General features: G+C 39.6%; 1 protein-coding gene across 1 annotated transcript in view; it reads right to left on the bottom strand.

Annotated features, from left to right (window-relative positions):
- Window positions 1-23,829, bottom strand: part of HERC6 (HECT and RLD domain containing E3 ubiquitin protein ligase family member 6) — a gene marked incomplete at its 5' end in the record, with an annotated part of 42,244 nt that extends 18,415 nt beyond the window's left edge. Inside the window, 12 exons of the mRNA XM_074352827.1 lie at window positions 506-660; window positions 3,474-3,663; window positions 7,519-7,612; window positions 10,398-10,457; window positions 11,038-11,162; window positions 15,845-15,912; window positions 16,437-16,573; window positions 17,435-17,562; window positions 18,529-18,623; window positions 20,247-20,474; window positions 21,835-21,911; window positions 23,639-23,829. Coding sequence (XP_074208928.1) covers window positions 506-660; window positions 3,474-3,663; window positions 7,519-7,612; window positions 10,398-10,457; window positions 11,038-11,162; window positions 15,845-15,912; window positions 16,437-16,573; window positions 17,435-17,562; window positions 18,529-18,623; window positions 20,247-20,474; window positions 21,835-21,911; window positions 23,639-23,829 — 1,548 coding nt within the window. The remainder of the gene's footprint in view (window positions 1-505; window positions 661-3,473; window positions 3,664-7,518; window positions 7,613-10,397; window positions 10,458-11,037; window positions 11,163-15,844; window positions 15,913-16,436; window positions 16,574-17,434; window positions 17,563-18,528; window positions 18,624-20,246; window positions 20,475-21,834; window positions 21,912-23,638) is intronic.
- Between the last annotated feature and the right edge of the window lie 206 nt (window positions 23,830-24,035).

Raw genomic sequence — 24,035 nt, 5'->3', positions numbered from 1 at the left:
GTGCATTATTACTTCTGAAAAGCACTAACTTTTATACATAATATTTTCTCCTATTGAAATTGATATTTTATGATGAAATTTGCTTTGATTGTCAATTTAACAATTTATATTATAAAAGCATCTTATTTTAGCTAATTGTCTTTCCCTCGAACAGTATCAGTTTAATTCTGTTATTTTATTTTAAATGCTTTGTCTCTTCCCTACCCCCAAATAATCATTAGATTTATTAGTAGCCTAATTTTAGGTTACTTCTGGATTGTGTTACGTACGCTAATGAAAATGCTGAATCATTCTCACATCTGAGTATTTGTGCCTCTAATATATTATATATCCTCCAGAGTCTATCCATTTAGCAAAACAAGCAAAATCCTGAATTATTAAGGGCTAAATAAAATATTATCATTCTATTGTGGAAAATAAAGCAAAATAAGGCTCCATCTGGCTAAGAACTAAGGGATCTTGATTTAGTAAAATGGTATATACATTCCTTTAGATAAACCCTTACCTTATACACTTCTTTCATCATTTCTAGAAGAACTTTAACATTGTTGTGACTCTGAATGGTTTCAGTCCAATGATACATTTGAGAGACAACGGCAGTTTTAAGCATCTGGACCAGTGTGTTGAGAGAGGATTCTTGCAAAGATGCCCAACACTGCTCTGAGGGGGGTAAAATCAGCCATGATAAATATGCACCTCCCAAAACACTCCCTCAGCTTTTACTAAGTTCTTTAATGTAAGAAAGAGATCATATTTCCCAGTTCTGATGGCATAACCCATAAAATATTTTTTCTAAAGATAACATCCTGGGCAACATTGACTACTCACAGGTATGGAAAAAAGAAGTGTTTTTCCTGATTAAGTATCATTGGAATTAAAAGCTCAAATTGAGGTTTCTGAAGGAACTTGTTGATCATCCATATTTGTGTTTGATTACTTGATTAATTTCATGATTTTCAAACTGAAAATTCCATAGGGTATCTATAAGGTCTGAAAACATACATTGAGTGAATGTACGCATACATACAAGACATATAATGGCATCAAGGATATTTTCAATCTGTAAAAAGCAAAATAATATTATATATGTTTTCAGACTTTATGAATACCTGGTATAAATGGACATATTTTTAATTAGCTCAATAACAATATTTTAATATCACTGAGATTACAAACTGAGTTTTTGTCCTTTAAAAGACAATTCTCAGGAAACAAACATATCAGATGTTAAAATATATTTTCAAGCCAATATAATTAAAATAGTATGACTCAGATGCATGAAAAGTAGATTAACATATAAGAGGCTTCATAAATGGACCCAAATACACATGACTCTAGTATATGATGAAGGTGGCATTGTATATTAGTGGATAGTGAAATAGATTATTTAATAAATGTGTGACAGTTGGAAACTGATCCAAGGAAAAATGAAGTTTAATCAGGATAAACTCCATAGAGATCAAAGACTTAAACATAAAAACAAAATGATAAAAGTTTTAGTAGGAGCATGGGAAATTTTTAAATTTCAGCATGAGGAAAACTTTCTGAGGTATGACCCAAACTTAGAAATCATAAAAGAAAATGCTAATATAGAAGGCTGCCTAAGAATGTTTATAAATAATTATGCATGGCAATAGTACCACAAAGTAAAAAAAATTTTAATAACCTAAAGGAAAGAAATTGCAACTCATATTATTGATAAAGAACTAATTGTCTTAGTAGATTCGAAGTTCCTAAATAAAAAAGAAAAATACCAACAACAAATGGAAAAATGGACTGAGACATAGGAAAAACAGCACAACTTCACTCATAATGAGAAAACTGAAATTCAGACTAAGAGAGTCTTCTTTTTGAAATGGTAAAAGACCAAACCTTGGTTAACACTATGGAAAAGTGTGTGGGTCGATGCCTCTCATATTTGTTGATGAAGTGTAAACTGGTACATCTTTTGTCAGGGCTGCCATGGATGACAATGCAAATGGTGACTACTTAAAGTTGGGCAACATGGTGGCCCTGACTTCTGTCATTTGGCAAAATCTTTCAAAATTTAAAATGCAATTACAATTTGACCCAGTAATTGTGCTTTCTGGAAACTTCCCTGCCTGTGTAAATTTATATATATACAGGAAGAAATGAATGTTAGAACTGTTATAATAGCAAAAATTTAGAAACAACTATTCATGTATATTCTCCCAAAGGAATACTATTCAGCCATTAAACAGAAGAAGGCAGTTCTACAGATTCTGTAACATAACGATCTCCATGATATAAGTGTTTAGTGAAAAAAAGCAAGTTGCCAAAGAATGTGAATGGTATGCTATCATTTAAAAAAAGAATACATTTCTATATGTTTTTATATAGAGAGAATGTCTTTCAAAGGTTACACAAGAAACTCTATTCTGTAACTGCTTTCTGGGAGGGGAACTGGGTGGCTTAAATTTCACTGTATATTTCACCTTTGTACCTTTTAAAGCTTTGGACCTTCAACATTAGCTCAAAGTTATAGAAGGACATCCCATAGTATTGAATAAAATAAAAAACAAGAAGGCAAAGTTAAACATTTCCCCCTCACCTCTGGTCAAAATGTCTTAAGTTTTAAAACAATATAAACAAAAAGTTTTAAAGTATGGATTTATCTTGACTGGATACTCTTTGGTTATTAAGCTCTGATGTCAAAGCCATGTCCAAGTCAAGAATTACATATGCTTTGTAATGATAAGAATATGATTGTAACAGCTTTGAAACCAAGCAGGACCCTGTGGGGCCCTCTGGGTACCAAAGCCTTTCCCTGTCCCCCAATTCTTATTTGCAGGGAAAAGGCTTCAGCCTCTAGACCTTCCCTGCATTCCAAAGGGCAGACTCAAACAGTTACTAATTAGGGAAGTGAGAAAATGCAGGAACAAAGGAAAGGCAGTCAAGAAAAAATAGCGCAGCAATGGCGCAGGGTCCTGGTTCCTCCTCAAGGGATTTACGTAACAATCTGACACAAGTCTCAGAGTTCTTCTACAGGAACTAAGACCCCCATGCAGGTGGAGGATGGTAACTTTGGGCTGAGCACAAGCACTTGGACCCCAGACTGGTCACAACCAGAAAGCTGATGATTGAGATTCCTGGAATACCACCCTGTTAAAGGCAAATACAAATTTGCCTTTAAAAACTCTTCCCTGAAATCCATCAGGGAGTTCGGGTCTTTTGAGCATAAACCACCCATTCTCCTTGCTTGGCCCTTGCAATAAACATTTCTCTGCCTCAAACTCTGATGTTTTGGTTTGTTTGGCCTCGCTGTGTGTCAGGCACACAAACTTGGATTTGACAATTTTAGGTTAATATTTTCAATAATGCACATACCACATACTCAAACATCTGTGTGGTATTTTGAAATCTTCTATCTAAAATTTGCTACAGATTCTGCTTCAGACAGTGACTCTCTATTGAGAGTGCAGAAAACGTGACACAAAAACGATCAAACTTACTCAGGACTTGTAAAGGCTGGCCCATCATGATATAAACAGTCTCTGCAAATGGAACCACCAGAGTCATCCAGTTCCTCGGATCATGCATCACAGGACACTCTGGGAGCAGAAGGAAAACTGATAATGCTTCTTCGTGTGGAGAACGAGATGGAAGAGCTCTGAGCAGATTATCCTTGAGATATGTAGTTATCTGTGGTTGAAACAGTATCAGGGAAAGACCCAGAGTAATGTAAGAAACAAGCTATTGGACCAGAGGTTTCATTCCACCATGTTCCAAATGAAATAATCATTTAGTTTTCCCGACACCTGCTGTTCAAACTCCATCATTCCTTGTATCTCAAATGCCCCTGAAGCCATAAGTGAGAACTATCGTCCTTATTTTATATTGGGGTGAATGAAGGGAAAAAAAGTGAAATCAGATGCATGGACATACTGAATAAAATCGTGAAGGCTGCTCGATTAGAAGGCATCCATACCCAGCTCTATCTGACCTAAAATCCACCGTGGCAGAGAAAATGCCACCTGTTCACCTCACCAATGCTGTCAATCCTCCTTCTGGGCTCACAGGAAGATGGTGTTTCTAGCTATGGAATGTGAGTAAAGGTGATGGATGCCCCTTCCATATCCTCTTTCCTCATCTGCCAGCCAAACACAAAAGATCTTGTGGAGAATTTCATGGCCTTGGGGCCTAGAACTCCAGAGAGAAGGAGCATGAGTCACCCCTGGATGAATCTGGGCAATAGTGGGAAGGGTAGTGGAATCTGCCACCCCCAAAATATGCTGCTCTGACACCCAGATTATTTTGAGCTGAAGGCAAGTGAGAAAAAGGCCGACATAGAACAAGCTCTCTGGCCTCCCTCATCCACCTAAAAGCAGAACATAAATTCCCCTTGTGAAGGTGCCCTCCTGTCCCCAACTTCCTGTACCTGGAAGGGCATAGCGACACCCTTATAAGCTGAAATGAGCTGGCACTGAGTAAGACTCTACATGACAAACCTGCCTAATTAGCCCTTCTCCACCGTTACTTTCTTCCCATAGTTTGCCACCCAAAAGCTCAAAATCCTTTTCCTTTGGCCTCTCACTTCTCTACAAAATTATTGTTCTTCGCTGAGATGTTATAGAAGCCCAAATTCTAGCCACTCCTTTAAGGTACTCACCACTGAGCACTTCTGTGTATTTGTGGGATGCACCTATTAATAAACTTGTTTGTTTTTCTCTTGTGAAGCTGCCTTTTCTCTGTGTTTTTTCAGGGCCTCAGCCAATGAAACTAAGATGAGAGGAAAAATATTTTTTTTCCTTCCCTACAAGTGCCTCCTATCTCAACCCTCATTGGACTATGGTGCGAGAAAAAAATCTTCATTGGGTTAATAAGCCATGGAGATTTGGATGTTGTTAGTTATAACAGCTTACGTTGGAGGAGGTAATCAAGAGGATGTGATTGCCCACTAACCCTCACGCTGGACCTGGGCGATCAAAGGCTCCTCACCCACTCCCCTGTGTTTGGAATGTACCGTCTGTCCACTGTTCCCACCGTGGGAGCTGTTCCAAGGATGCAGCCTTGAGAGAGTAAGCTGTTGCTGAGACCATCTGGACAGTATACGTGACTGAACCCAGCAGTTAATGCCACTATATAAACTTCAAGATTCTGGTGGCTGGGCGCAGAGATCTACTCATCTTGTGGCCACCCAAGACAAGCCTCGTAAGTAAGCTCCCTTGCTTATTAAAACTGCCACCTTCTAATCTGGAGTGGCCTGCCTCTTTCTTCAATCTTCGCTTGTCCTCTGAGCACAGGGACTGAAGGAGAAATAATAAAATGGCCACACTTAGGCTAACAAATTCGTGGCTTTATGCTTACTGCTTGCTTTTAGAACAATCAACAAACCTGACTGCCCAGCCCCAGGCCCACCGATAAAGCAAAAGTTGTTGATACTACTGTTCGATTTTACCTTACTCTGATAATTACAATCATGTTTGGTGTTTGAGTCATTCCCCAGGAAGGGAGCCACAGGACGATCACCGCAGGAGAATGACCAGACCCCCCAGAGTTCCTCCGTAGCACCGGATGAGTCTGACCAGATATAGAAGGTCATGGGTTGATGACCTTCCAGATCACCGGGAAGTCCCATGAAATCAGACAGACTCATCAAGACTTAGGAGGAAGTTTCATCAGTGACCCTTGTTGATTACCTCCTTTTATGCTCCCACCTGCTGTTATCACCTTTCATGCCTCAACCTGTTCATCTATATAATTACTAAGCCCCAACCCCAAGACGGTTCATAGTTTTGAAGGCACTAGCCTGCTGTGAGTCCCCTTTGCCCGGCAAAGCAATAAAGCTGCCTCTTTTCTTCTAAGCCCTAAGACCTTGTCTCTGAGTTATTTGGCTCGTCAGGGACGGGGGCCAATATTTCATCAAGAGGGCCAGTTTTTGAACCAATGGCATATTAATTCTTTCTAACAGATCTTGGGTACTCTTAACTGTGAGTATCTACCTCAACATGTCGTAAAGGTTAAGTAAGATGATACATGCAACAATCAACCGGGAGTACTGGATATGACTATTATTACATTAAAGTTCTTACAATTTGTTTTTTCATATGTCGACATCTGTGGAACGCTAGTAGGCGTAAATGAGAAAATAGTGTCACAGAGTCAGATAACTTTGAAAAAAATAGTGTCAAAAAAGCTAATTTCTTTTGGTGTGTGACATCATAGAATCTTTGATTTACTTTTATGCATCACGACTCCATAATGTTCCCAAAGCTGCTAACCCTTTTTCATGGAGCATTCTGTGACACTAATGTTTCTTAGGACTCACACTGGGAAGAGCACCTGAAGTCATCTCCCACACCCCCTAAATAGTTATTTTTAAAATATCCTTAATTTTGTTTGTTTGTTTGTTTGTGGGGATTTTTTGGGGGGAGGTGGAGGTAATTAGTTTTGGGGGTTTTTTAATGGTGGTACTGGGGATTGAACCCAGGACCTCCTGCATGCTAAGCACGCACTCTACCACTGAGCTATACCTGCTCCAAATATAGTTGATAACACTTACTATTCTTACTTTTTTATGTTGAACATAAAAACAGTTTCTATCGCATATTAAGGAACCCTCTTCCCCCTTTCCCTTCCAAATGTAGGGACCTAAACGGTATGAAGGGGACTTTAAACTGGAGACATTTGAGATACACCTGATGCACAAAGGAGCCTACCGAGCTCTCCTCATTTGACTGAAGGCAGAGTGTGAAGCAGCTATAAATTCCCTCCCGAGTGGGCGGGCAAGCAAGCTTCTCGGCCAGGAAGACCATACATCTGCACTTGGATGAGAAATGACATCAACGAACTATCACAAGCTATCCTAGCTTCCATTTGTCCCCCTAAAAGCCCATCTGTCTCCCTGAAAAGTCCATTTGTTTTCCCACAGAAGCCCTTCCTCCTCCTTCCCTAAAGTTGGTATATTAACCCTCATCCCTAGCTACTCTGCATGAGTAACTTTTACCCTGTTAATCTGTCTATTGTTAGCTGATAGGTCCTCAAATATATGAACCTAAACTGGTAGAGGGGAAGTTCTCCTCCCAACACAACCCAGAATCACAGAACATGAAATTAAAATGGACCTTAAAGGTAAACTCAATTTATAGGTTAAAAAAAACATGGCCCAAGGAGAATAAGGGATGAATCAGTAGCAGATTCATCTCAACTAGATTTGAGATTCATCTCAAAACAGAAAACGGGCTTTTCAGCCTCCCAGTCCAGATAAGGGTACCCTGCTTCCCAAACTAGTGTTCTTTTCATAAGTTATACTTCTCAAGCATTGGCTTTCTCACATTGAAAAAAATACTGTACCTACTATATGTTCAAGAGTTCAGTAAGAATATAAATGCCAGTATCTAATATAGTAGCTGGTACACAGTAACCTCATAATAAACACTAGTCCCCTCCCCATCACAATTCCATTTCACTCCCTCCCAGTACAATGGAACTGCATTCATATTGGTTCTTGTAAGGAAATTCTATTGCTCTATTTCTCAAGTACATATTGGTTATTACCAAAGAAGAAATCCATTCCTCTGTTGTTAATTTCTCGAAGGCATCTCTTGCCATTTGTAAGTCCACATCACCGGAAATCGTTTCCCTAGATTCTCTTTGGATGCAAGAAATGCAAAAAAAAAAAAAAAACAACAAACAAACAAAAAAAAAAACACACACACACATAAGCAGATGGAAAGGAATATTTCTAACTTCATATATCATTATGCATCATTTTATTTTACTACACATCAGATATAATCTTTTTCCTTAAAGCTTGCCTCCTTTTGAAATAATCAATTGGCACAAAAAATTATAAAATTTATATTCTCCGAAAAGAGAGTAGGTAACAATTTATTATCTCAAGTTTGGGCTGCAGCTTTAGCAAAAGTTTACATGCTGTATCTGAGAACTGAAACCATTTACCCTCACACTCAGCCTGCACACTGAGAGCTGAAACTCCCTAACCCCCACACAATTTACCATCTATATTTACATGACTTAGGGATTCCACTGTTTCATTAGCATGACTTTACTATTCCAAGGCACTCTTGCCCAGGCAAATGTCTTGATTGTTCATTATAGGAGCTTCCTGAAAAGATCCATTAACTCTTCCAAGGAAAGCAATCAACAGTTTATGCCCTTAAATTCTTTGAATTTCTTGCCTCAAAATCCTTGCCTTGCTGTTTTCCTGTGTCTTGAATTGTGGAATCCTTCCCCAATCCTAATCAAGCTCCCAACCTCCCCTTCCCACACTGAAGCACCTGCCTTAATCTAAACCCATTTAAAAAAATTCAGACCTGGCCATTCCTCTCAGAAATACCAAGGCTTTGCCTAGGTGTGGTGTTTCACTGGGTTGTGTTGGTAATATTTGAAGAGCCCGCCTTCTGTCAAGCAATTTTTTTCATAATGTACTATTAAGAAATATTTCATGCTTACTGGATTAACCAAACAATTGCAATACTAGGGCTAAAACATTTATGCAGGTACTAAAAGTATTGTAAATTTCCCTTTGAAATAAATTCTCCTTGCATCCTTTGGCATCCTAAGATCAAATCTTGAGGTTTATCACTCCTGGGAAGGGGGCAAGGACACTTTGACACTTTAGAAAGATAATATTTTTAGTGTAGAAATGATTCTCCTACGTAATGAGAATTAGTTTGTGGCTACAGTGGGGAAGAAAGAGGATACATTGAATGGTAGACTCCCCTCTTTCCAGTCTAGGAGGACGTCAAGAAGAGAAAGACAAATGGGAGAGAAATCAAGGCGGAGGTAAGCAGTGTCTTGGTTTTTCTTCTGCCCTTGGCCAGGATATGCAGAGATGAACAGGGGTGCCTTTTTGGACTTGAGAAAGATAACTGCCTGATGAGCTGCCAGGAGGAAGACATAACATTCAGCCTCCCTGAGCGTCTCTGGTTCCCAGGGGCGGCTTTTGGACCCAACAGTTCCTTGAGTCTTCCTAAGAAGTGACTGAAGATGCAGCTGGCTTAAGAACCCAAGGGATTCCATACGGGAAAGAAATACCTGCAACAGGGGTTAAGCGAGTACCACCTAGTGGCCAGGATGGGGTACAAGATGTGTACAGCTATCTTCTAAACCAGCGAGCCAACCGGAAGCCAAGTCAACAAGGGAGGGACAGGACCCGAACTAGCAAAGTTGAACTGGGATGATTTACACCAGCTGCAGTCAGACCTGCAGGGCACCAGCCTCCAGAGAAGACAGAGGGCAACCTAAGGGCCTCTTTATGCTGCTATCCCCCCTCGCCTCCCTTAAATACTACTAAATTAATTAAGCAAGGAGGCCATAACACTCTAATGCCATGGTGGCCTACGCAAGCAAACCAAAATCCAAGCTAGTACTTGCCTCAAAGTTACGAAATCAAAACCTAAGGGCAACTGGGGAAGGGTATAGCTCAGTGGTAGAGTGCACGAGGTCCTGGGTTCAATCCTCAGCACTGGAATTAAAGTAAATAAATAAACCAAAAAAAATTTTTTTAAACCCCAAAAAACCTAAGGGTGACCAACCACAAACAGCCAATGAGTCTTTAAGCTACAGCCAATCAAATAATTTCCTTTCTTTTTTTCTGCACCTTTTCTATATGTCTCTCCGGAGCTCCTGCCAGTGGAACATTCAACCACTTCGAACTTGATGCTACATGATTCCAATGGATGTTCACTCAGATAAACTCCTAAAATTTTTAATATGCCTCACTTTATCTTTTCACAGTTCCCAGGCACAGTAATGGGAGAGCAAATAGGGAGGGGAAGGAACAAGACCAAACATTGAGCATTTCACAGAGGAACTGTTTAAACTACTGGATCAGACCAAGGGTCAAACCAAATAGGAGAGCAGTTAAGGTTTTCCTCTGTGGTAGTCAGGCTAGTTAAAGATAAAATAAATAGGATTTGCTTTCCTTACTGATTTCATCCTAAGAACTGCAAAGTACAGCCTTGGCCTTGAAGTACTAAAGCAATGTTAGAATGAACTGATTACTCTGAGATACAAAGATCCTGAAAACACACCATTCCTGCCAATCAGATAACAGAGGAAGGCAGGGCAAAGGAAGCAAAGAATGTAAATTAGAAATTACAACTTGCAGTGGTCCAAGTACTCAATAAATCTCTGTTAAATAAATAAATGATGAATGAATGAATACATCAATGACTTCTTCAAACTAAGAGATGGTAGAAGAGAATCATGGTTAAAATCCAAATGCCTTCCACAAAACCAAGTGGAAATTACTTTACAAAATAGAAAAATTCTGTAACAACCTATGGAGTTGTTTATGACGGATTTTTTGTTCAGAGACAACAAAATTCTCAAATTAAAATGACTAAGTTGAAACATTTCAAGTACTCACCAGCATTTTAAATAAATGTAAAATCTCATGTAAATATTACCTTTTCTTTAAGAAACTTGCAGTCAGACAAGCAGGAGATGAAAATATCACTCTAATTTCACTGCAAAAGTAATAAGATAGGGGTAAGTCACAGCATACTAAAAGCTTGTCCCTTTTAGCTTACTGAATATATAACGGGTGATGCAGAGTCCTAATTAATGAAAATAACTACTCCCTTAAGAGTCTTCCAAATTCTGGGTATACCTTGTGCATGTTACTGCTCACTCTCACCAAAACTCTTCACAGTTGGTTTGATCAAGACATCTGGATTTAAGTAAAACCCATCCTTCTGAAAACAGAAACTTCTGGAGCTCCAGAGAATAAACTATGAAGCTATAATAACAGTCACCTTAGTGAAGGCTGTGTAGGACAAAGCATTTTTGATTCACTCCTGCCTCTCCCTCACCTATCAAAGTGCCTGGGATACTGTACATCCTCAATAAATCTCTGTTAAATAAATAAATGATGAATGAATGAATACATCAATGACTTCTTCAAACTAAGAGATGGTAGAAGAGAATCATGGTTAAAATGCAAATGCCTTCATAATAAAACCAAACCCTCTTTCTTATGTCTAGGATAAAATACCAAGCCTTCCAGAATCAAATAAAAATGGTTTCTAATTTATCAGACAGAGCCACCTCTCAGCCACTTCATATTCTGTACTTCGTCTTGCCACTGCCTTCCATTTTTCTATCAGGGACTGGTTAATTCGGCTTATTTCTGGCAGGATTTTCCTGGAAACACTGGTGGAACTAGTATCCTTCTAGGAAGAAAGAAAAAAAAACAGGTCAGTGTAGCAGGTAAAGGGGGTGGGAAGGGATAAACTGGGAATTCAAAAATTGCACCCCTTGGGGAGTGATAGAAATGTTATCTATCTTGATTGTGGTGGTGATTTCATGGGTGTATACATCTATCAAAATTCATCAAATTGTATATCTGAAATATGTGTAGTTTACTGTGCAGGAATCATACCACAATAAAGATGTTTAAAGAAAAAAAAAAAGATACATGCACTCCAATGTTCATAGCAGCATTATTTACAATAGCCAAGACCTGGAAGTGTCTATCGACAGAGGACTGAATAAAGATGTGGTATATCTGTATACACACACACACACACACACACACACACACACACACACACACACACGTACAATGGAATACTACTCAGCCATACAAAAAGAATAAAATAATGCCATTTGCAGCAACATGGATGGACCTAAAGATTATCATACTAAGCGAAGTAAGTCAAAGGAAGACAAGTATCATATATCACTTATATGTGGAATCTAAAAAATAACACAATGAACTTATTTATAAAACAGAAACAGACTCACAGACATAGAAAACAAACTTATGATTACCAAAGGGGAAAGGGGGAGGGATAAACTAGGAGTTTGGGATTAGCAGATACTGACTACTATTCAGCTTACTTCTACTAAGAACTACTATATACAGAACAGATAAACAATCAGGTCCTACTGTACAGTACAGGGAACTGTATTCAATACCTTGTAATAGCCTATAATGAAAAAGAATACATATATATATGTGTATAATTGAATCACTATGCTGTACACCAGAAACTAACACATTGTTAATCAACTATACTTCAATTTAAAAAAAAAGAATAATCAGGAAAACATACATACACTAAGTAATAAATAAGACAGCCAGAGGTGTCAAAAATCAATGTCTGGAAAGAAAAGTTTGTCTCTGATATAGTCTTCCAAAGACATCAGTGCTCTGCTCCGTATTATACCTCTGCCTCCGATGAACTTGTAATGAATCAGGAAATTCTGCATCACTTTTGTTTAATGCTTAAATAAAGACCTCTTGAAAAAGATGTGTAACCATGACTCCCTAAGTTCCCTTCACCTTCTTGATCTGAGTCCTGGGTGTCCCCTGGAGTTCAATCAGGAGGAAGCTGTTTTCCCTCCGACATCCCAGGAACCTCAGGACAATGAGCGCTCCCTGTTGGCATTTCCATGCCATTTCTTCTACTTTCTTCTTCAGAATCCCGTCTCCTCTGAAGTGCATGACATCAGACTATATCGTCTTCCTCCCCTTCTTCTATAACCGCTTCCCAAAGACGTAGTCACTGCGCTTCAGTTGTTGAAAACGTCAGCACCTTGCTGACTGTCTTCCTCAGCACAACCATGCCTGTCACCATTCTTCCCGTCATTCTTGGCAAATTCAAAGTTAGTAAACACGATCTATTTCCCACCTTGATCTCTCAATTCTTGATCTTGTCTCCTCTCTTTTCCCTGATCCACCTCAGTCACCCATATCCCGGATCAGGGTTTCTAAACTGATGCAATTGACATTTTGTGTCAGGTAATTCTTTGCGGTGAGGGGCTGGCTGTCTTGTGCATTGTGGGACGTTAGCAGCATTCCTAGACACTAGATGGCAGTAGCAGTCACCCTAACACACATGCCCCCTCCTCAGTTACGACAACCTAAAATGACCTCAGACAGTGCCAAATGTTTCCTGAGGGGCAAAATCACTCCTAGTTGAAAAGTACTGCCCCAGACACAGGTGACATTCTGTACTTTATAGTCATCAATAACTGTTCCATCTTCTGTATTGGAAACATTCTCCTCTCTGATCGTCATACACTATCCTAATTCACTTACTTCAGAGTGGGACTCCAGTCTAACTTCTATGATGCTGGAATGAATTAAGACTTTGGGGCTATTGGGATGGGATATATTTTGCATGCAAGAAGGACATGAATTGGGGGAGGCAGTGAAAGAATGTTGTGGACTGAGTGTTTCTGCCCCGCCGGAAATTCATACATTGGAATCCTAAGCTCCAATGTGATGGCCTTAGGAGGTGGCGTCTTTGGGAGGCAACTGGGTCATGAGGGTGGAGCCCTCATGAATGGGACTAGAGCCCTTATAACAGATCACGGAGAACTCTTTCTGCCACTTGAGGATCCACTGAGAAGAGAGCCAGCCATAAACCAGAAAGCAGACCCTCATCAGACATCAAAAGTGCCAGAATCTTAATCCTGGACTTCCCAGCCTCCAAAACTGTGAGAAATAGATTTCTGTTTATAAACCACCCAATCAATGGTGTTTTGTTACAGCAGCCTGAGCAGACTAAGGCACTTACTTTAGAGTGGAGCCCACTTTAACATTATTTGAGGCCACTGGGCTCTCCAATCCACTGACCCTACGGTTTGTTCATTATCCATCACCCTTCTCACGTTTTTCTTACCCAGCTCAGATTCTATGGTTAGCACTTTAATCGTCCTTTGCAAATACCTCCAAGTCTTCTGTCCCTTTTCTGTTGTACTTACCTAGAAAAAGTCCATCTGTAGTTAACCTCAACTCTGGATTATCCAAAGGAATCCAAGCAACTCAACATCAATGGAGAAAAACAAACAACCGTGCTGAGTGATTTCACCTTAAATCTACTACCACAGATTTCACGTGGGCACTCTACACTGTCTAGTAACCTCCCACGATGGGCGCTTTCTCACTCTGAGACACTCCTGCACACCTTCCTTTTATTCCTAAACCTGTAGCGGTCCTCCACTTCATTAAGTCTCAGATGAGGACCGTGCTTTGTGCAACACTGAGAAAACTGAAGCAACTGGGCAGGAACTAATCACCTTCCCACCAGCAACCTACCCTCATCTCCGCTGTTCCTCCTCAGAATGGCATAAAAACTGCCCAAAGCCCTACATTCTGCACTGGACCCTGCTTCCTCCATCCTATTCTGGGACGTGACCTTTGCAATTACTCAGTCTTTCTCACGCTTCGACACTTTCTCCTACGGAACTGGATCATTCTCCCTGGCCAACAAACAGACCTTACTATCACTTCTCTAAACAACAATGAAACCCTCCCACTGCCCTCTACTCCCTTTCGCAACAAAACTTCTCAGAACCATCACAGTCTTTGTTTCCACTTATCCCCATCTATTCTCTGCCCATCCCACTCAGTCCGCTTTCATCCTCTGTTCCTGGGACGACTGAGTCTTGACAAAGCAAAAACAAATTCTGTGTTCATCTTCCTTGACCTCTCAGCAGTATGTCACAGGTTTGGCACTTCCTCCTTCTCGAAATACTTTCTTCTCTTGTCTAGATGGGCCACCCTTTCCTGGTTTTCCTCTGCCTCAGAAACTGGTCCTGCTCAGTTCTTCCAGGTCCTCCTCACTGCCTGACCTCTAAATGGAGAAGTCCCTCAGGTCTGGACTCCTTCTCTTCTCATTTCTACTCTCCATGTGAGCTTTTATCCAGGCCACGACTTTAAATACCATCTAGAGTTTAATAACTCTCATGTTTATATTCCAGCGCTAGCATCCTCCCTGAGACCCAGATTTGGACATCCAACCAAGGCTCTGGGTCTCCTCTCCAAGGACATTTCGAACTGACCCATCTCACACACCGGACCCCACCTCACACAGCTTTTCATCCTCTCCTGTTGTGCTCTGCCTGCCGGGCTTCCTTTCTGCCCCTCGCACATGCTACACTTCTTGCCCCAGGGCCTTTCTGTGAGCAATACCCTCAACCTGGAACGCTCTCTGGATCTAAGTTTGGCTACGATCTCTGCTCACATGTCACAGGCTCTGCAAGGCCTTCGCTAGCTGACATTTCTAAAGGAGCCCACCCCACCAGTCTCAAAGGTCTTATTTTCTTTAGAGGACTTTTCACTCTCTAACACAACTGTATTTACTTTGCATTTAAGTGTTTCTTGTCTGTCCTTCCCTGTGGAATCCAAAGGGACAACCCTGTTTGTATTATTCACTTTACCCCAAGCCCCCAGAACAGAGCCTCAGGCACGAGGCCTTTGTCGACTGGCGGACCGGGTGGCTGTAATAGAGCAACTACGCTCAATCTCCTGACCATCCCCAGCAGCACAGAAACCTTTACCCCTGACCATTTTCTGTCCCAAGGTATACAGTAAGAGTCTATATGGACGTCAAGTTTTAAACATTCTCAATAATAGAAAAAAGTACAAATTATGAAAATAACTACATATACTTTTGTCTCCAAACATTTCAGAACTCGCTCGGAAGAAGAAGAATAAAATCCTCTCCGTTGACAAGTAGGAGGGCACCACGGCACGGTGGGTAACAGTGTAAGCTTTGGAGCTGAGCTGCTTGAGTTTGAGCCCAGCTCTGCCACTTCTCGGCAGTGTAACTGAATAAGTCCACCTCTCAGTTGTTTCCATGTGTAAAATGCGGGGAATAATGCCAACTGGAGCTGACATGAGGACTAAATGGGTTGACCCACTTGGAGTACTTTGATCGCTGACTCATGGGTACTATCGTGGTTAGTATCTGGTAGGAAGCCAAATGAAGAAGTGAGAATTACATCATATTTTTTAAGAAATATTCAAAAAGAGGATCTTTTGAATATGTACAAGTGATACAATGTTTCAAATATTGCTGAAAAAATAATTTTTAAAAGAAACAGAGAGTGTGATAGATACCTGGTAAGTTGTCACAAAGTCGGCATATGTTCCAGCAAAAATGTGTTTGACTTGAACATCCACAAGGTCTAGAAGAAAGTCATAAATCCATGCTTATTTAAAAAAAATAAATTTTTTATTGTAAATCTAAAACTGCTCTAAAAAGTAGTCTTTTAAAAAATCTAATGTATTACCAAGCTAAATTTACTTATTTATTGGCAATGGATTTTGACTACAAACAGCATAAAAGATTAATTTTTATCTGATTACTTGTATATTCACTCAGCTTAACATTTAATTTTTCATGCACTTGCATAATGAAACCAGGCTGTCATGCTTTACAATAGGTTTGACTAAATATTTTAAAATATACTGTTCTGATGCTTAAGTAACTGGTTTGGGGTCTTCTTTTGTAATGCCTTAATCTTTAGAAAAGATTACCAAATACTCCAGGAAGCACTGCATAAGAAAAAAATGCATATAATACAAATGGAAAATAACAGTACTAAGAGAACCACAGTTCTATGTGCTCCTTTGAAAGGAAACTGAATAATATTTCTCCTCTAGTGGCATGGATTAACACAAAATCACGAATTGGTGGGACCATTCATACCATCAGCAGAAATCAGGCAGCTAATGTCAAAGTTCTCTGCCGGAGTCCCTGGATGAGGCGAGTGGCTTGTGCAACTTGGTCCACGACCAAAAGACACCACCTGGCCAGTGGTGTAGACATACGCAAGGGTGTGATAACTGTGGAAGAGAGAGTATATTATAATGAAGACTCAATATGAGTCAGGTTTTCTGAGAAAGATGATGTCTCAACAGAAAATGACAAATTTATCTTATATTAAGTAACCAGGTCCTGCATCACAATGTCAGGGTGGGAGGATACTAAATCATGTGGCTAAACAAATGGTAGGTGAATATTAACTTATTACTAAACTTAAAGGCAAAATACTATTGATGGGTCTTTACAATGGTTTCTACCATTTGTGTTTTAGCTTTATTTGTTTGTTTTTTCTTTTTCTTTTTTTTTTTTTTTTTTGGCGGGGGTGGGGTGGATAATTAGGTTTTATTTGAGGTACTAGGGATTGAACCCAGGACCTCTTGCATGCTAAGCGTGCGCTCTACCACTGAGCTATACTCTCCCCCTCATTTGTGTTTTAAATGTAAGTTTTTTTGTTTGAATTGGGTAGGTAACATTTAAAGTGCCCTCATAACTTAGGTTACGCAGAACTCTGAAAACACATGCAAATATGCATCATCTTCTACTCGCATGAGATCACTCTAATTTTGTCTGATCAACACAAGTATGCAAGCACCACTGTTTTTCTTATAAACCAACTCCCCTGCCCCCCAGCACCTAGTAAAGTGGCCCATACACAGTAGATTTCCAATAAATTCTTATTAAATAATGAAATGTCTAGGATAAAGAAGAACAAATAGAAAAGTTAAACTATATTTGTAAGAAGGAAAGGAAAATGATGTATAAAAAGAAAAATCACGTATTTTAGGGTCTTAAGATTTGATAACACTCCACATGAGTCATTTCTAAGCAATAAAATATGACACTTTTCTACTCATGCTTAAAAAAAGAGCCAAACCGTTTACCTTCCACATTCTATCTGTGAAACTAGGCCTTCAATTCTTTCCACCAGTTGCGGCCCTCGCTTCTCGGCAGTGGGGCTGTGTCCCAGCTGTCCATAGCTGTTGTCCCCAAACGTGAACACTTTCCCATCCTGTTGAAAAAAGGAGGGATCAGACTCATTTCTGGTTAAAAAAAAAAGTAACTAAAACCCAAAAGATTAAGCATCATACGAGAGTTACATGAGAGCACTGTGGGAAATAAAAGCTCTATACAAAGAGAACGGGTCCTACATTTATTATTTCTAATAGTGAACGAAAAGTTAACACATCAAACTTGAAAAAACTCACTGGCATTCCCTTAAGAACTAGGCACTTAATACGTGTCTGTAGAATGAATGGATGGACAAATTAACTGGTTCAAGGGTAACACTAACATTTAAGTATAGGGTTGCTTTATTTATTTGAGCATTTTTCTGAAAATAAATCTCTTTTCAAAAGATGATTCTAGATGAAAACAATTCTAGATCTCTCCTGCCAACTAAGAATAGTATAATCCAAACATGCTTTTAAAGCAAATAACACAAATTATTTTAGATATTTAGTTTTTAAATAAACATTTCAACCACACAGACTTCAAGTCTACTTGTTACAGTTATGGAGGGAATCCATCCCATTGGGATGTATCATATGGCCAGCGCAAGGAGAGGGAAAAACATTCAGGAGCTGACTCATAACTGCGCTAAGCAAGAAGTGGAACAAAGAATGTTCCAGTCTGCAGTGTGGGCCACTGAAACCTGTAAAGATTGCTTGGTTGCTTTTATAATATTTTTCATGTGTAGAACTACATTACAAATGAATAACTGCTAAAAGGATTAGCTCCTATATTTCTAATTTAGTAAGTATCTAAAGGTATTTTCTAAAACTGCAATTAGCTTTTGCTATATAGGATCTTAACATCTTCATGGTTTATATTTGGTTAACTTCTCTTCAGAGATCTGTGTACTGAATGGATATGTTGAGATATCAATACACATACTGCTTTCCACAATAATCAGTACGTGCACCTTGTGGTAACATTGCTCTGGGATTTAAAAAAATACCAAGACATTGTGGATTACCTGGGTAAGCACTGCAGTGTGCTCATAACCGCAGCTGATATAAGTCACACCAAGACTCTTCAGTGCTCCCACTGAACGAGGCCTGTAGCTTTGTGCTGTTGAAAGAAAGCAAAATCTCTAGCATGTAAGAAACAGACTCAAATTTCGTGGTTTTCTATCTTTTAAGATATTTATCATCCTATAATTCATTAACATAAGTTAAAAAGTGAACAATCAGAAGTATTATAAAACAGAGGGAAAGCCCTGCTTTTGGAAAAGAAAAGAAAAGAAAAGAAAAGAAAAGAAAAGAAAAGAAAAGAAAAGAAAAGAAAAGAAAAGAAAAGAAAAGAAAGAAAAGAAAAGAAAAGAAAAGATAAGAAAAGAAAAGAAAAGAAAAGCAGTCCTTCAGCATTTATTTCTGAAAGCTGTTTAACCTTCTGAAATGACTAAGGCTATTGGCCTAGAAAGCTAAGCTTTAAGACCTTCCTTCCCAATCATATTTCCATTATGTTGTATTCATTTCTATCACATAATAAATGTTCTGCAAATATGCAAAAATAATGGAAAAATTAAGAGGACTTATTTACATTGATAATGTTATATATACACTTTTTTTTAGATTTTTAAATTGAGTAATAGTTATTTTACAATATTGTGTCAAATTCTAGTGTAGAGCACAATTTTTCTGTCATACATGAACATATATATATTCACTGTCACATTTTTTTTTCTCTATGAGCTACCACAAGATCTTGTATATTTTCCCCTGTGCTATACAGTACATTGATAATGTTAAATGCAATGAGATGTAAGAGTTCAGCCTGGTACTGGCACATAGCAGGCACTAAATACATGTGAGCCAAATGTGAAGAAATTAACAGAGGCATTCATGGGGAAGACTTCACGGGGAGTTTTGTTGAAAGGTTGCCAGAGAAACTGGTTGTTTCCCCTCCTGCTAGCAGTCTTCTAAAATAGTGGTTCCCCAACTTGGCTGTACATTGGAATCCCCTGTGGGGCCTTTAGTGGTGACTGATGCCTGCATCCCCAGACATTCTGATTTAATTGGTCTGGGGTCCAACCTGGGCATTGGGATTTTTAAACATTCTTAAAGTAGACAGAATAATGGCGTTCCAAAGATGCCCATGTTCTTTTCCCAGAGCCCGTGAACATGTTAGGTTATGTGGCAAAGGGGCGATAAGGAAGCAGATAGAATTAAGGTTGCTAATCAGTTGACTTCAGCCTGGATTATCCAGGTGGGCCCAAGGTAGTCACAAGGGTCCTTTAACTGAGGAAAAGGGAGGCAGAAGAGTCAACGTCAGAGTAATGTGACTTGAAGAAGACTTAACCAGCCACTGCTCGCTTTAGAGAAGAAAGGGAGCTATGAGTCAAGAATGAGGGTGCTTCTAGAAGCTGGCAAAGGCAAGAAAATAGTCCATCCCCCTCCAGCCTCCAGAAAGGAATGCAGCCCTGCAGACACTTTGATCTTTAACCCAGTGAGACCTACATTAGACTTTTCACCATCAGAACTAGGAGATAATAAATTTACGTTGTTTTAAACCACTAAGTTTGTGGTCATTTGCTACAGCAGGAATCAAAGTTGATATAGCTCCCAAGGTGATTCTAATGTGTCACAAAGTTTGAGAACCACTGTTTAAACCTTTGAGAGTACCCTTTGCTGAGCTGGTCTTCCAACTAGAAAGAAAGCATGACTGACTACAAATTCAAGACTATCTCGTTACCTGGGACTTTACTCCTGCGGAGGGCGAGCTGCCCTGCACTGTTGCTTCCCCAGCCAAATGAAGTCCCAGAGAGAGACAGGGCAAAGCTGTGGGCCCCTCCTGCAGCCACCTGCGTCAGCGGGATCCCCTCCAGGGACCTCACCCTCTGCGGGCTGGCTTGGGAGGGGAACTCCGATCCCAGGCCCAGCTGCCCATCGATGTTCTTTCCCCATGAAAACACCTGACCATCTACAAAAAATAAGGAAGACAAATTCAGAATAGCAAACACACTGGAATGCCAAATTCAAGGAGAAACTACCACCCTAATTCTAAAAGTCTTTAAAGAATAAAACAGTGATAAAGGAAGTTAAAATATTCTCACTAAAGGCAAGAGGATGGTCAAGGTTACCTTTAAAAGTCCCTTCTTCTCCACCCTTCTTCTCCCTCTCAGCTAAGGGTCACCATGACCTTTCAGCTGCACAGGCCAAAAATCTTGGAGCCAGCGTTGACTCTTCTCTTTCTTTTACACCCTTCAACCCAGCAAATACTAGAGCCTCTCTCTTCAAAATCTATCTGGGATCCAACCACTTCTCACCTCCCTACTGTTCCCACCTTAGTTCCCTGGTTGCCATCACTTCTCTCCTGGAAAATTTTAACAGCATCTCACTGGGCTCCCAGATTCCATCTTTGCTCCCAGCAAAGCTCTTTCTTCTCCAAAGAGCAGCCAGAGTGCTCTTTGAAAAATATAAGTCAGATGGAACCCTTAGGAGCTTGCATTCCCAATAAAAGGCCTCTTCTCACAACAGGTCAGAAGCCTCACGTCACCAGTATCCCCACAACCACTCCTCAGACCTTATCTCCCCTGGCTCCTTCTCCAGGTCCCTCTGCTGCTCCTGAGCATCCCGCTGGGCATGGCCATGCATCTGGATCATTCTTCGCTGGACCACGGGCTCAGCATCATGTCTCTCTCTCTCTCTCCTTTCTTTTCGGTCTCTATTCACATCGCCTCTTTGTTCCTCACTTCTCTCCATGCCCTTACCTGTTATTCCTCACAGATACTTGGCTGTGTGTTTAAGGCACACTTCCCCTACATCCCCCCAGAATATAAGCTCCATGAAAGTAGGGTCCTGGGTTTATTCACTGCTATCTCCTCTTTGCTGGAAACATTGTAAGCATTCAATAAATACTCTGGGGAGGGAAAAAACCAACAATACTTTACGTTGAATTTGACCAGAGATGGATAATTTACATGAGGTCAAAAATCAGGCTCATCTAATGATTAATTATTTTTTTTAAGGGGGAGAAAGTAATCAGGTTTATTTATTTATTTATTTTTTAATGGCAGTCCTGGGGATTGAACCCAGGACCTCATGCATGCTAGGCATGCACTCTACCACTAAGCTATACCCTCCTTCCCCCTCTAATGCTTAATTATTTACCCAGAGAAATGCCAGCACATCTCAGACTTTTATGTTATTATACCTAAGTTTTCTTTTTAACTCTAAATGCATCAAAATGAACCCCAAAGCATTAAAAATCAACATGTACCATTAGTACTCAAAAAATCACTTCCTAATGACACTTAGGAGATCCAAGAAGCCATTTTTACCTTCTGATAATGCCAGGGAGTGGTAGTGTCCACAGGAAACTTGTATAATTTTTATACCAGTCAGAGTTTTTATCTTCCTATAATAAAAATGATACAAACTCTATTAATCCTTCTTTACAGTTGGTCACCAATATGTCAAAACTATCCCACGTGTATAGGGGAAATTTTTTATTTTCTTGTATTTCTACAATACAATTATTCCAAAGCCCTCAAACTGTTTTTAACATGACATCAACATGTACAAAGGTACAGGGCAGAACCCAAAGCAATATATAATGCAAAAGTGATTTTTATTAGACTTGTAATGCATTCTATAATGTACTAACTTTTATCCTATCCTTATCAGCCTAAAAAAAGAGAAATTTCTTCATACACATACAGCACAGGGCTTTAGAATTTATAGAGCACTGTCACCTGCATCACCTAACCTGAGCCCTGTGAGATAAAGAAACCATTAAAGAAACCATTAGGTTGATTCCTATTAAATTGCCATATTTGTGCATCAAAAACATAACTATCAGCAATTTCATATGGTTGAACCTAGGAGAACTCAAAGGGGTCAATTGGTATCAGGCTGTAGAACTAGACTTAAATCTTAGTCTTTTCATCCCAAGTTCAATGCTCTTTCCTCCAAGCCACAGTGATCTCTTATACAATTTAATGGCCAGAGAAATTAACGAGAGATAACTTCCTACTATTAAAAAAACATGCTTTTGAAAATTCCCAATGTACATAATCCATGAACACACAATTCAGACTGCCTGTTATATAATTTGGCCTAAGAAGCTGTGTGTGAGGATATGATTTTCCCCCGGATTTTACTAAGTAAAGTATTAGGATCCAGCAGCTTATGACAAGGCAAAAGGTTATGTTGGGAGGAAAACCTTTCCTCTTCCAACTTGTGCCCAATGACTGGGGACCTGCAAATTAACTGACAATAGACTAACAGGAAAAAAGACAAAAGTTTATTTATACGTACGGATGGGCACTCCAAGGAATGGAAAATTTGTGTCATAGCCTGAGTAAAGGTTTATATATATCAACTGAGGAAAAGGAGTGGGGATTTAGGGTTTCAATGGAAGCGTATGGAAGGCTCTATTGGCGTTTTTTTTTTTTTTTTAACTTTTTTTATTGAGTTATAGTCATTTTACAATGTTGTATCAAATTCCAGTGTAGCCTACAATTTTTCAGTTATACATGAACATACACATATTCATTGTCACATTTTTTTTCGCTGTGAGCTACCACAAGAACTTGTATATATTTCCCTGTGCTATACAGTATTATCTTGTTTATTTGTTCTGCATATGCCTGTCAGTATCTACAAATTTTAAACTCCCAGTCTGTCCCTTCCCACCTCTATTGGGCTTTTTTGATGCTGATTGGGCAGCCTGTCTTCACAACAGCTGAATTCAGAGGAAACTCCCTCCAAAGAGGATTAACAGCAGGTGTATTTTCAGGAGACTCTGTTTTGGTCAGATAAGAGGTCTCGGTGCATCTTCTGAAACTCAAATATTTTCACTTTAAAATAATCTTTACACCACCAAGTGGGCCCACGGTTATTTCCAGTACATAAGAGTAAGATCAAAGGGTCACAAGTTCTCACTTCAACCTGTCCTTCTCCTTCACAGGACTCCAATTAACTAATAATTAGTGTTACATGTTTTTTCCAGCCTCCTTCTCTCACTACACTGTAACCCTTGAGGTTAGGGACTGTGTCTGTCATAGTCATTTTTGTCCCCTGGCATCTTGTATGGTGCCTGGCACAGAAACTCAAAAACACTAAATGAATTAAGATACTTACTTAGGGATGAAATTTATTTCCTTAAATTCTCCAGTTCCCAGCTGTCCATCAGAACCAGCTCCCCATGCGAAGACCCTTCCTTTACGACAGACAGCCAGGGAGTGCTCCTTTCCACAGCTCACAAGAGCAACATGAAGAGTTTCCAACGCTGGAATTGGTTCTTTAGGAAAGAAAACAAAATAACCGCCCCCCCCCCAAGATTGTTAATTTAATACCAAGTTCAAGAAAGTACTTTTCTTCAAAGAGAAGGGTCACTGGGATTTCTCATCCCTTGCAATGACTTTTTTAAAAAAAATTATTGAAGTATAGTTGATCTACAATGTTAGTTTCAGGTGTACAGTAAAGCGATTCAGTTATATATATATACACATTTTTTTTCTTTTCAGATTCTTTTCCA

This window comes from Camelus bactrianus, chromosome 2 (assembly GCF_048773025.1).
Source record: "Camelus bactrianus isolate YW-2024 breed Bactrian camel chromosome 2, ASM4877302v1, whole genome shotgun sequence".
Classification (NCBI taxonomy): domain Eukaryota; kingdom Metazoa; phylum Chordata; class Mammalia; order Artiodactyla; family Camelidae; genus Camelus; species Camelus bactrianus.
The sequence above is the reverse complement of the archived record's forward strand: the minus strand, read 5'-3'. Positions and strand labels throughout refer to the sequence as shown.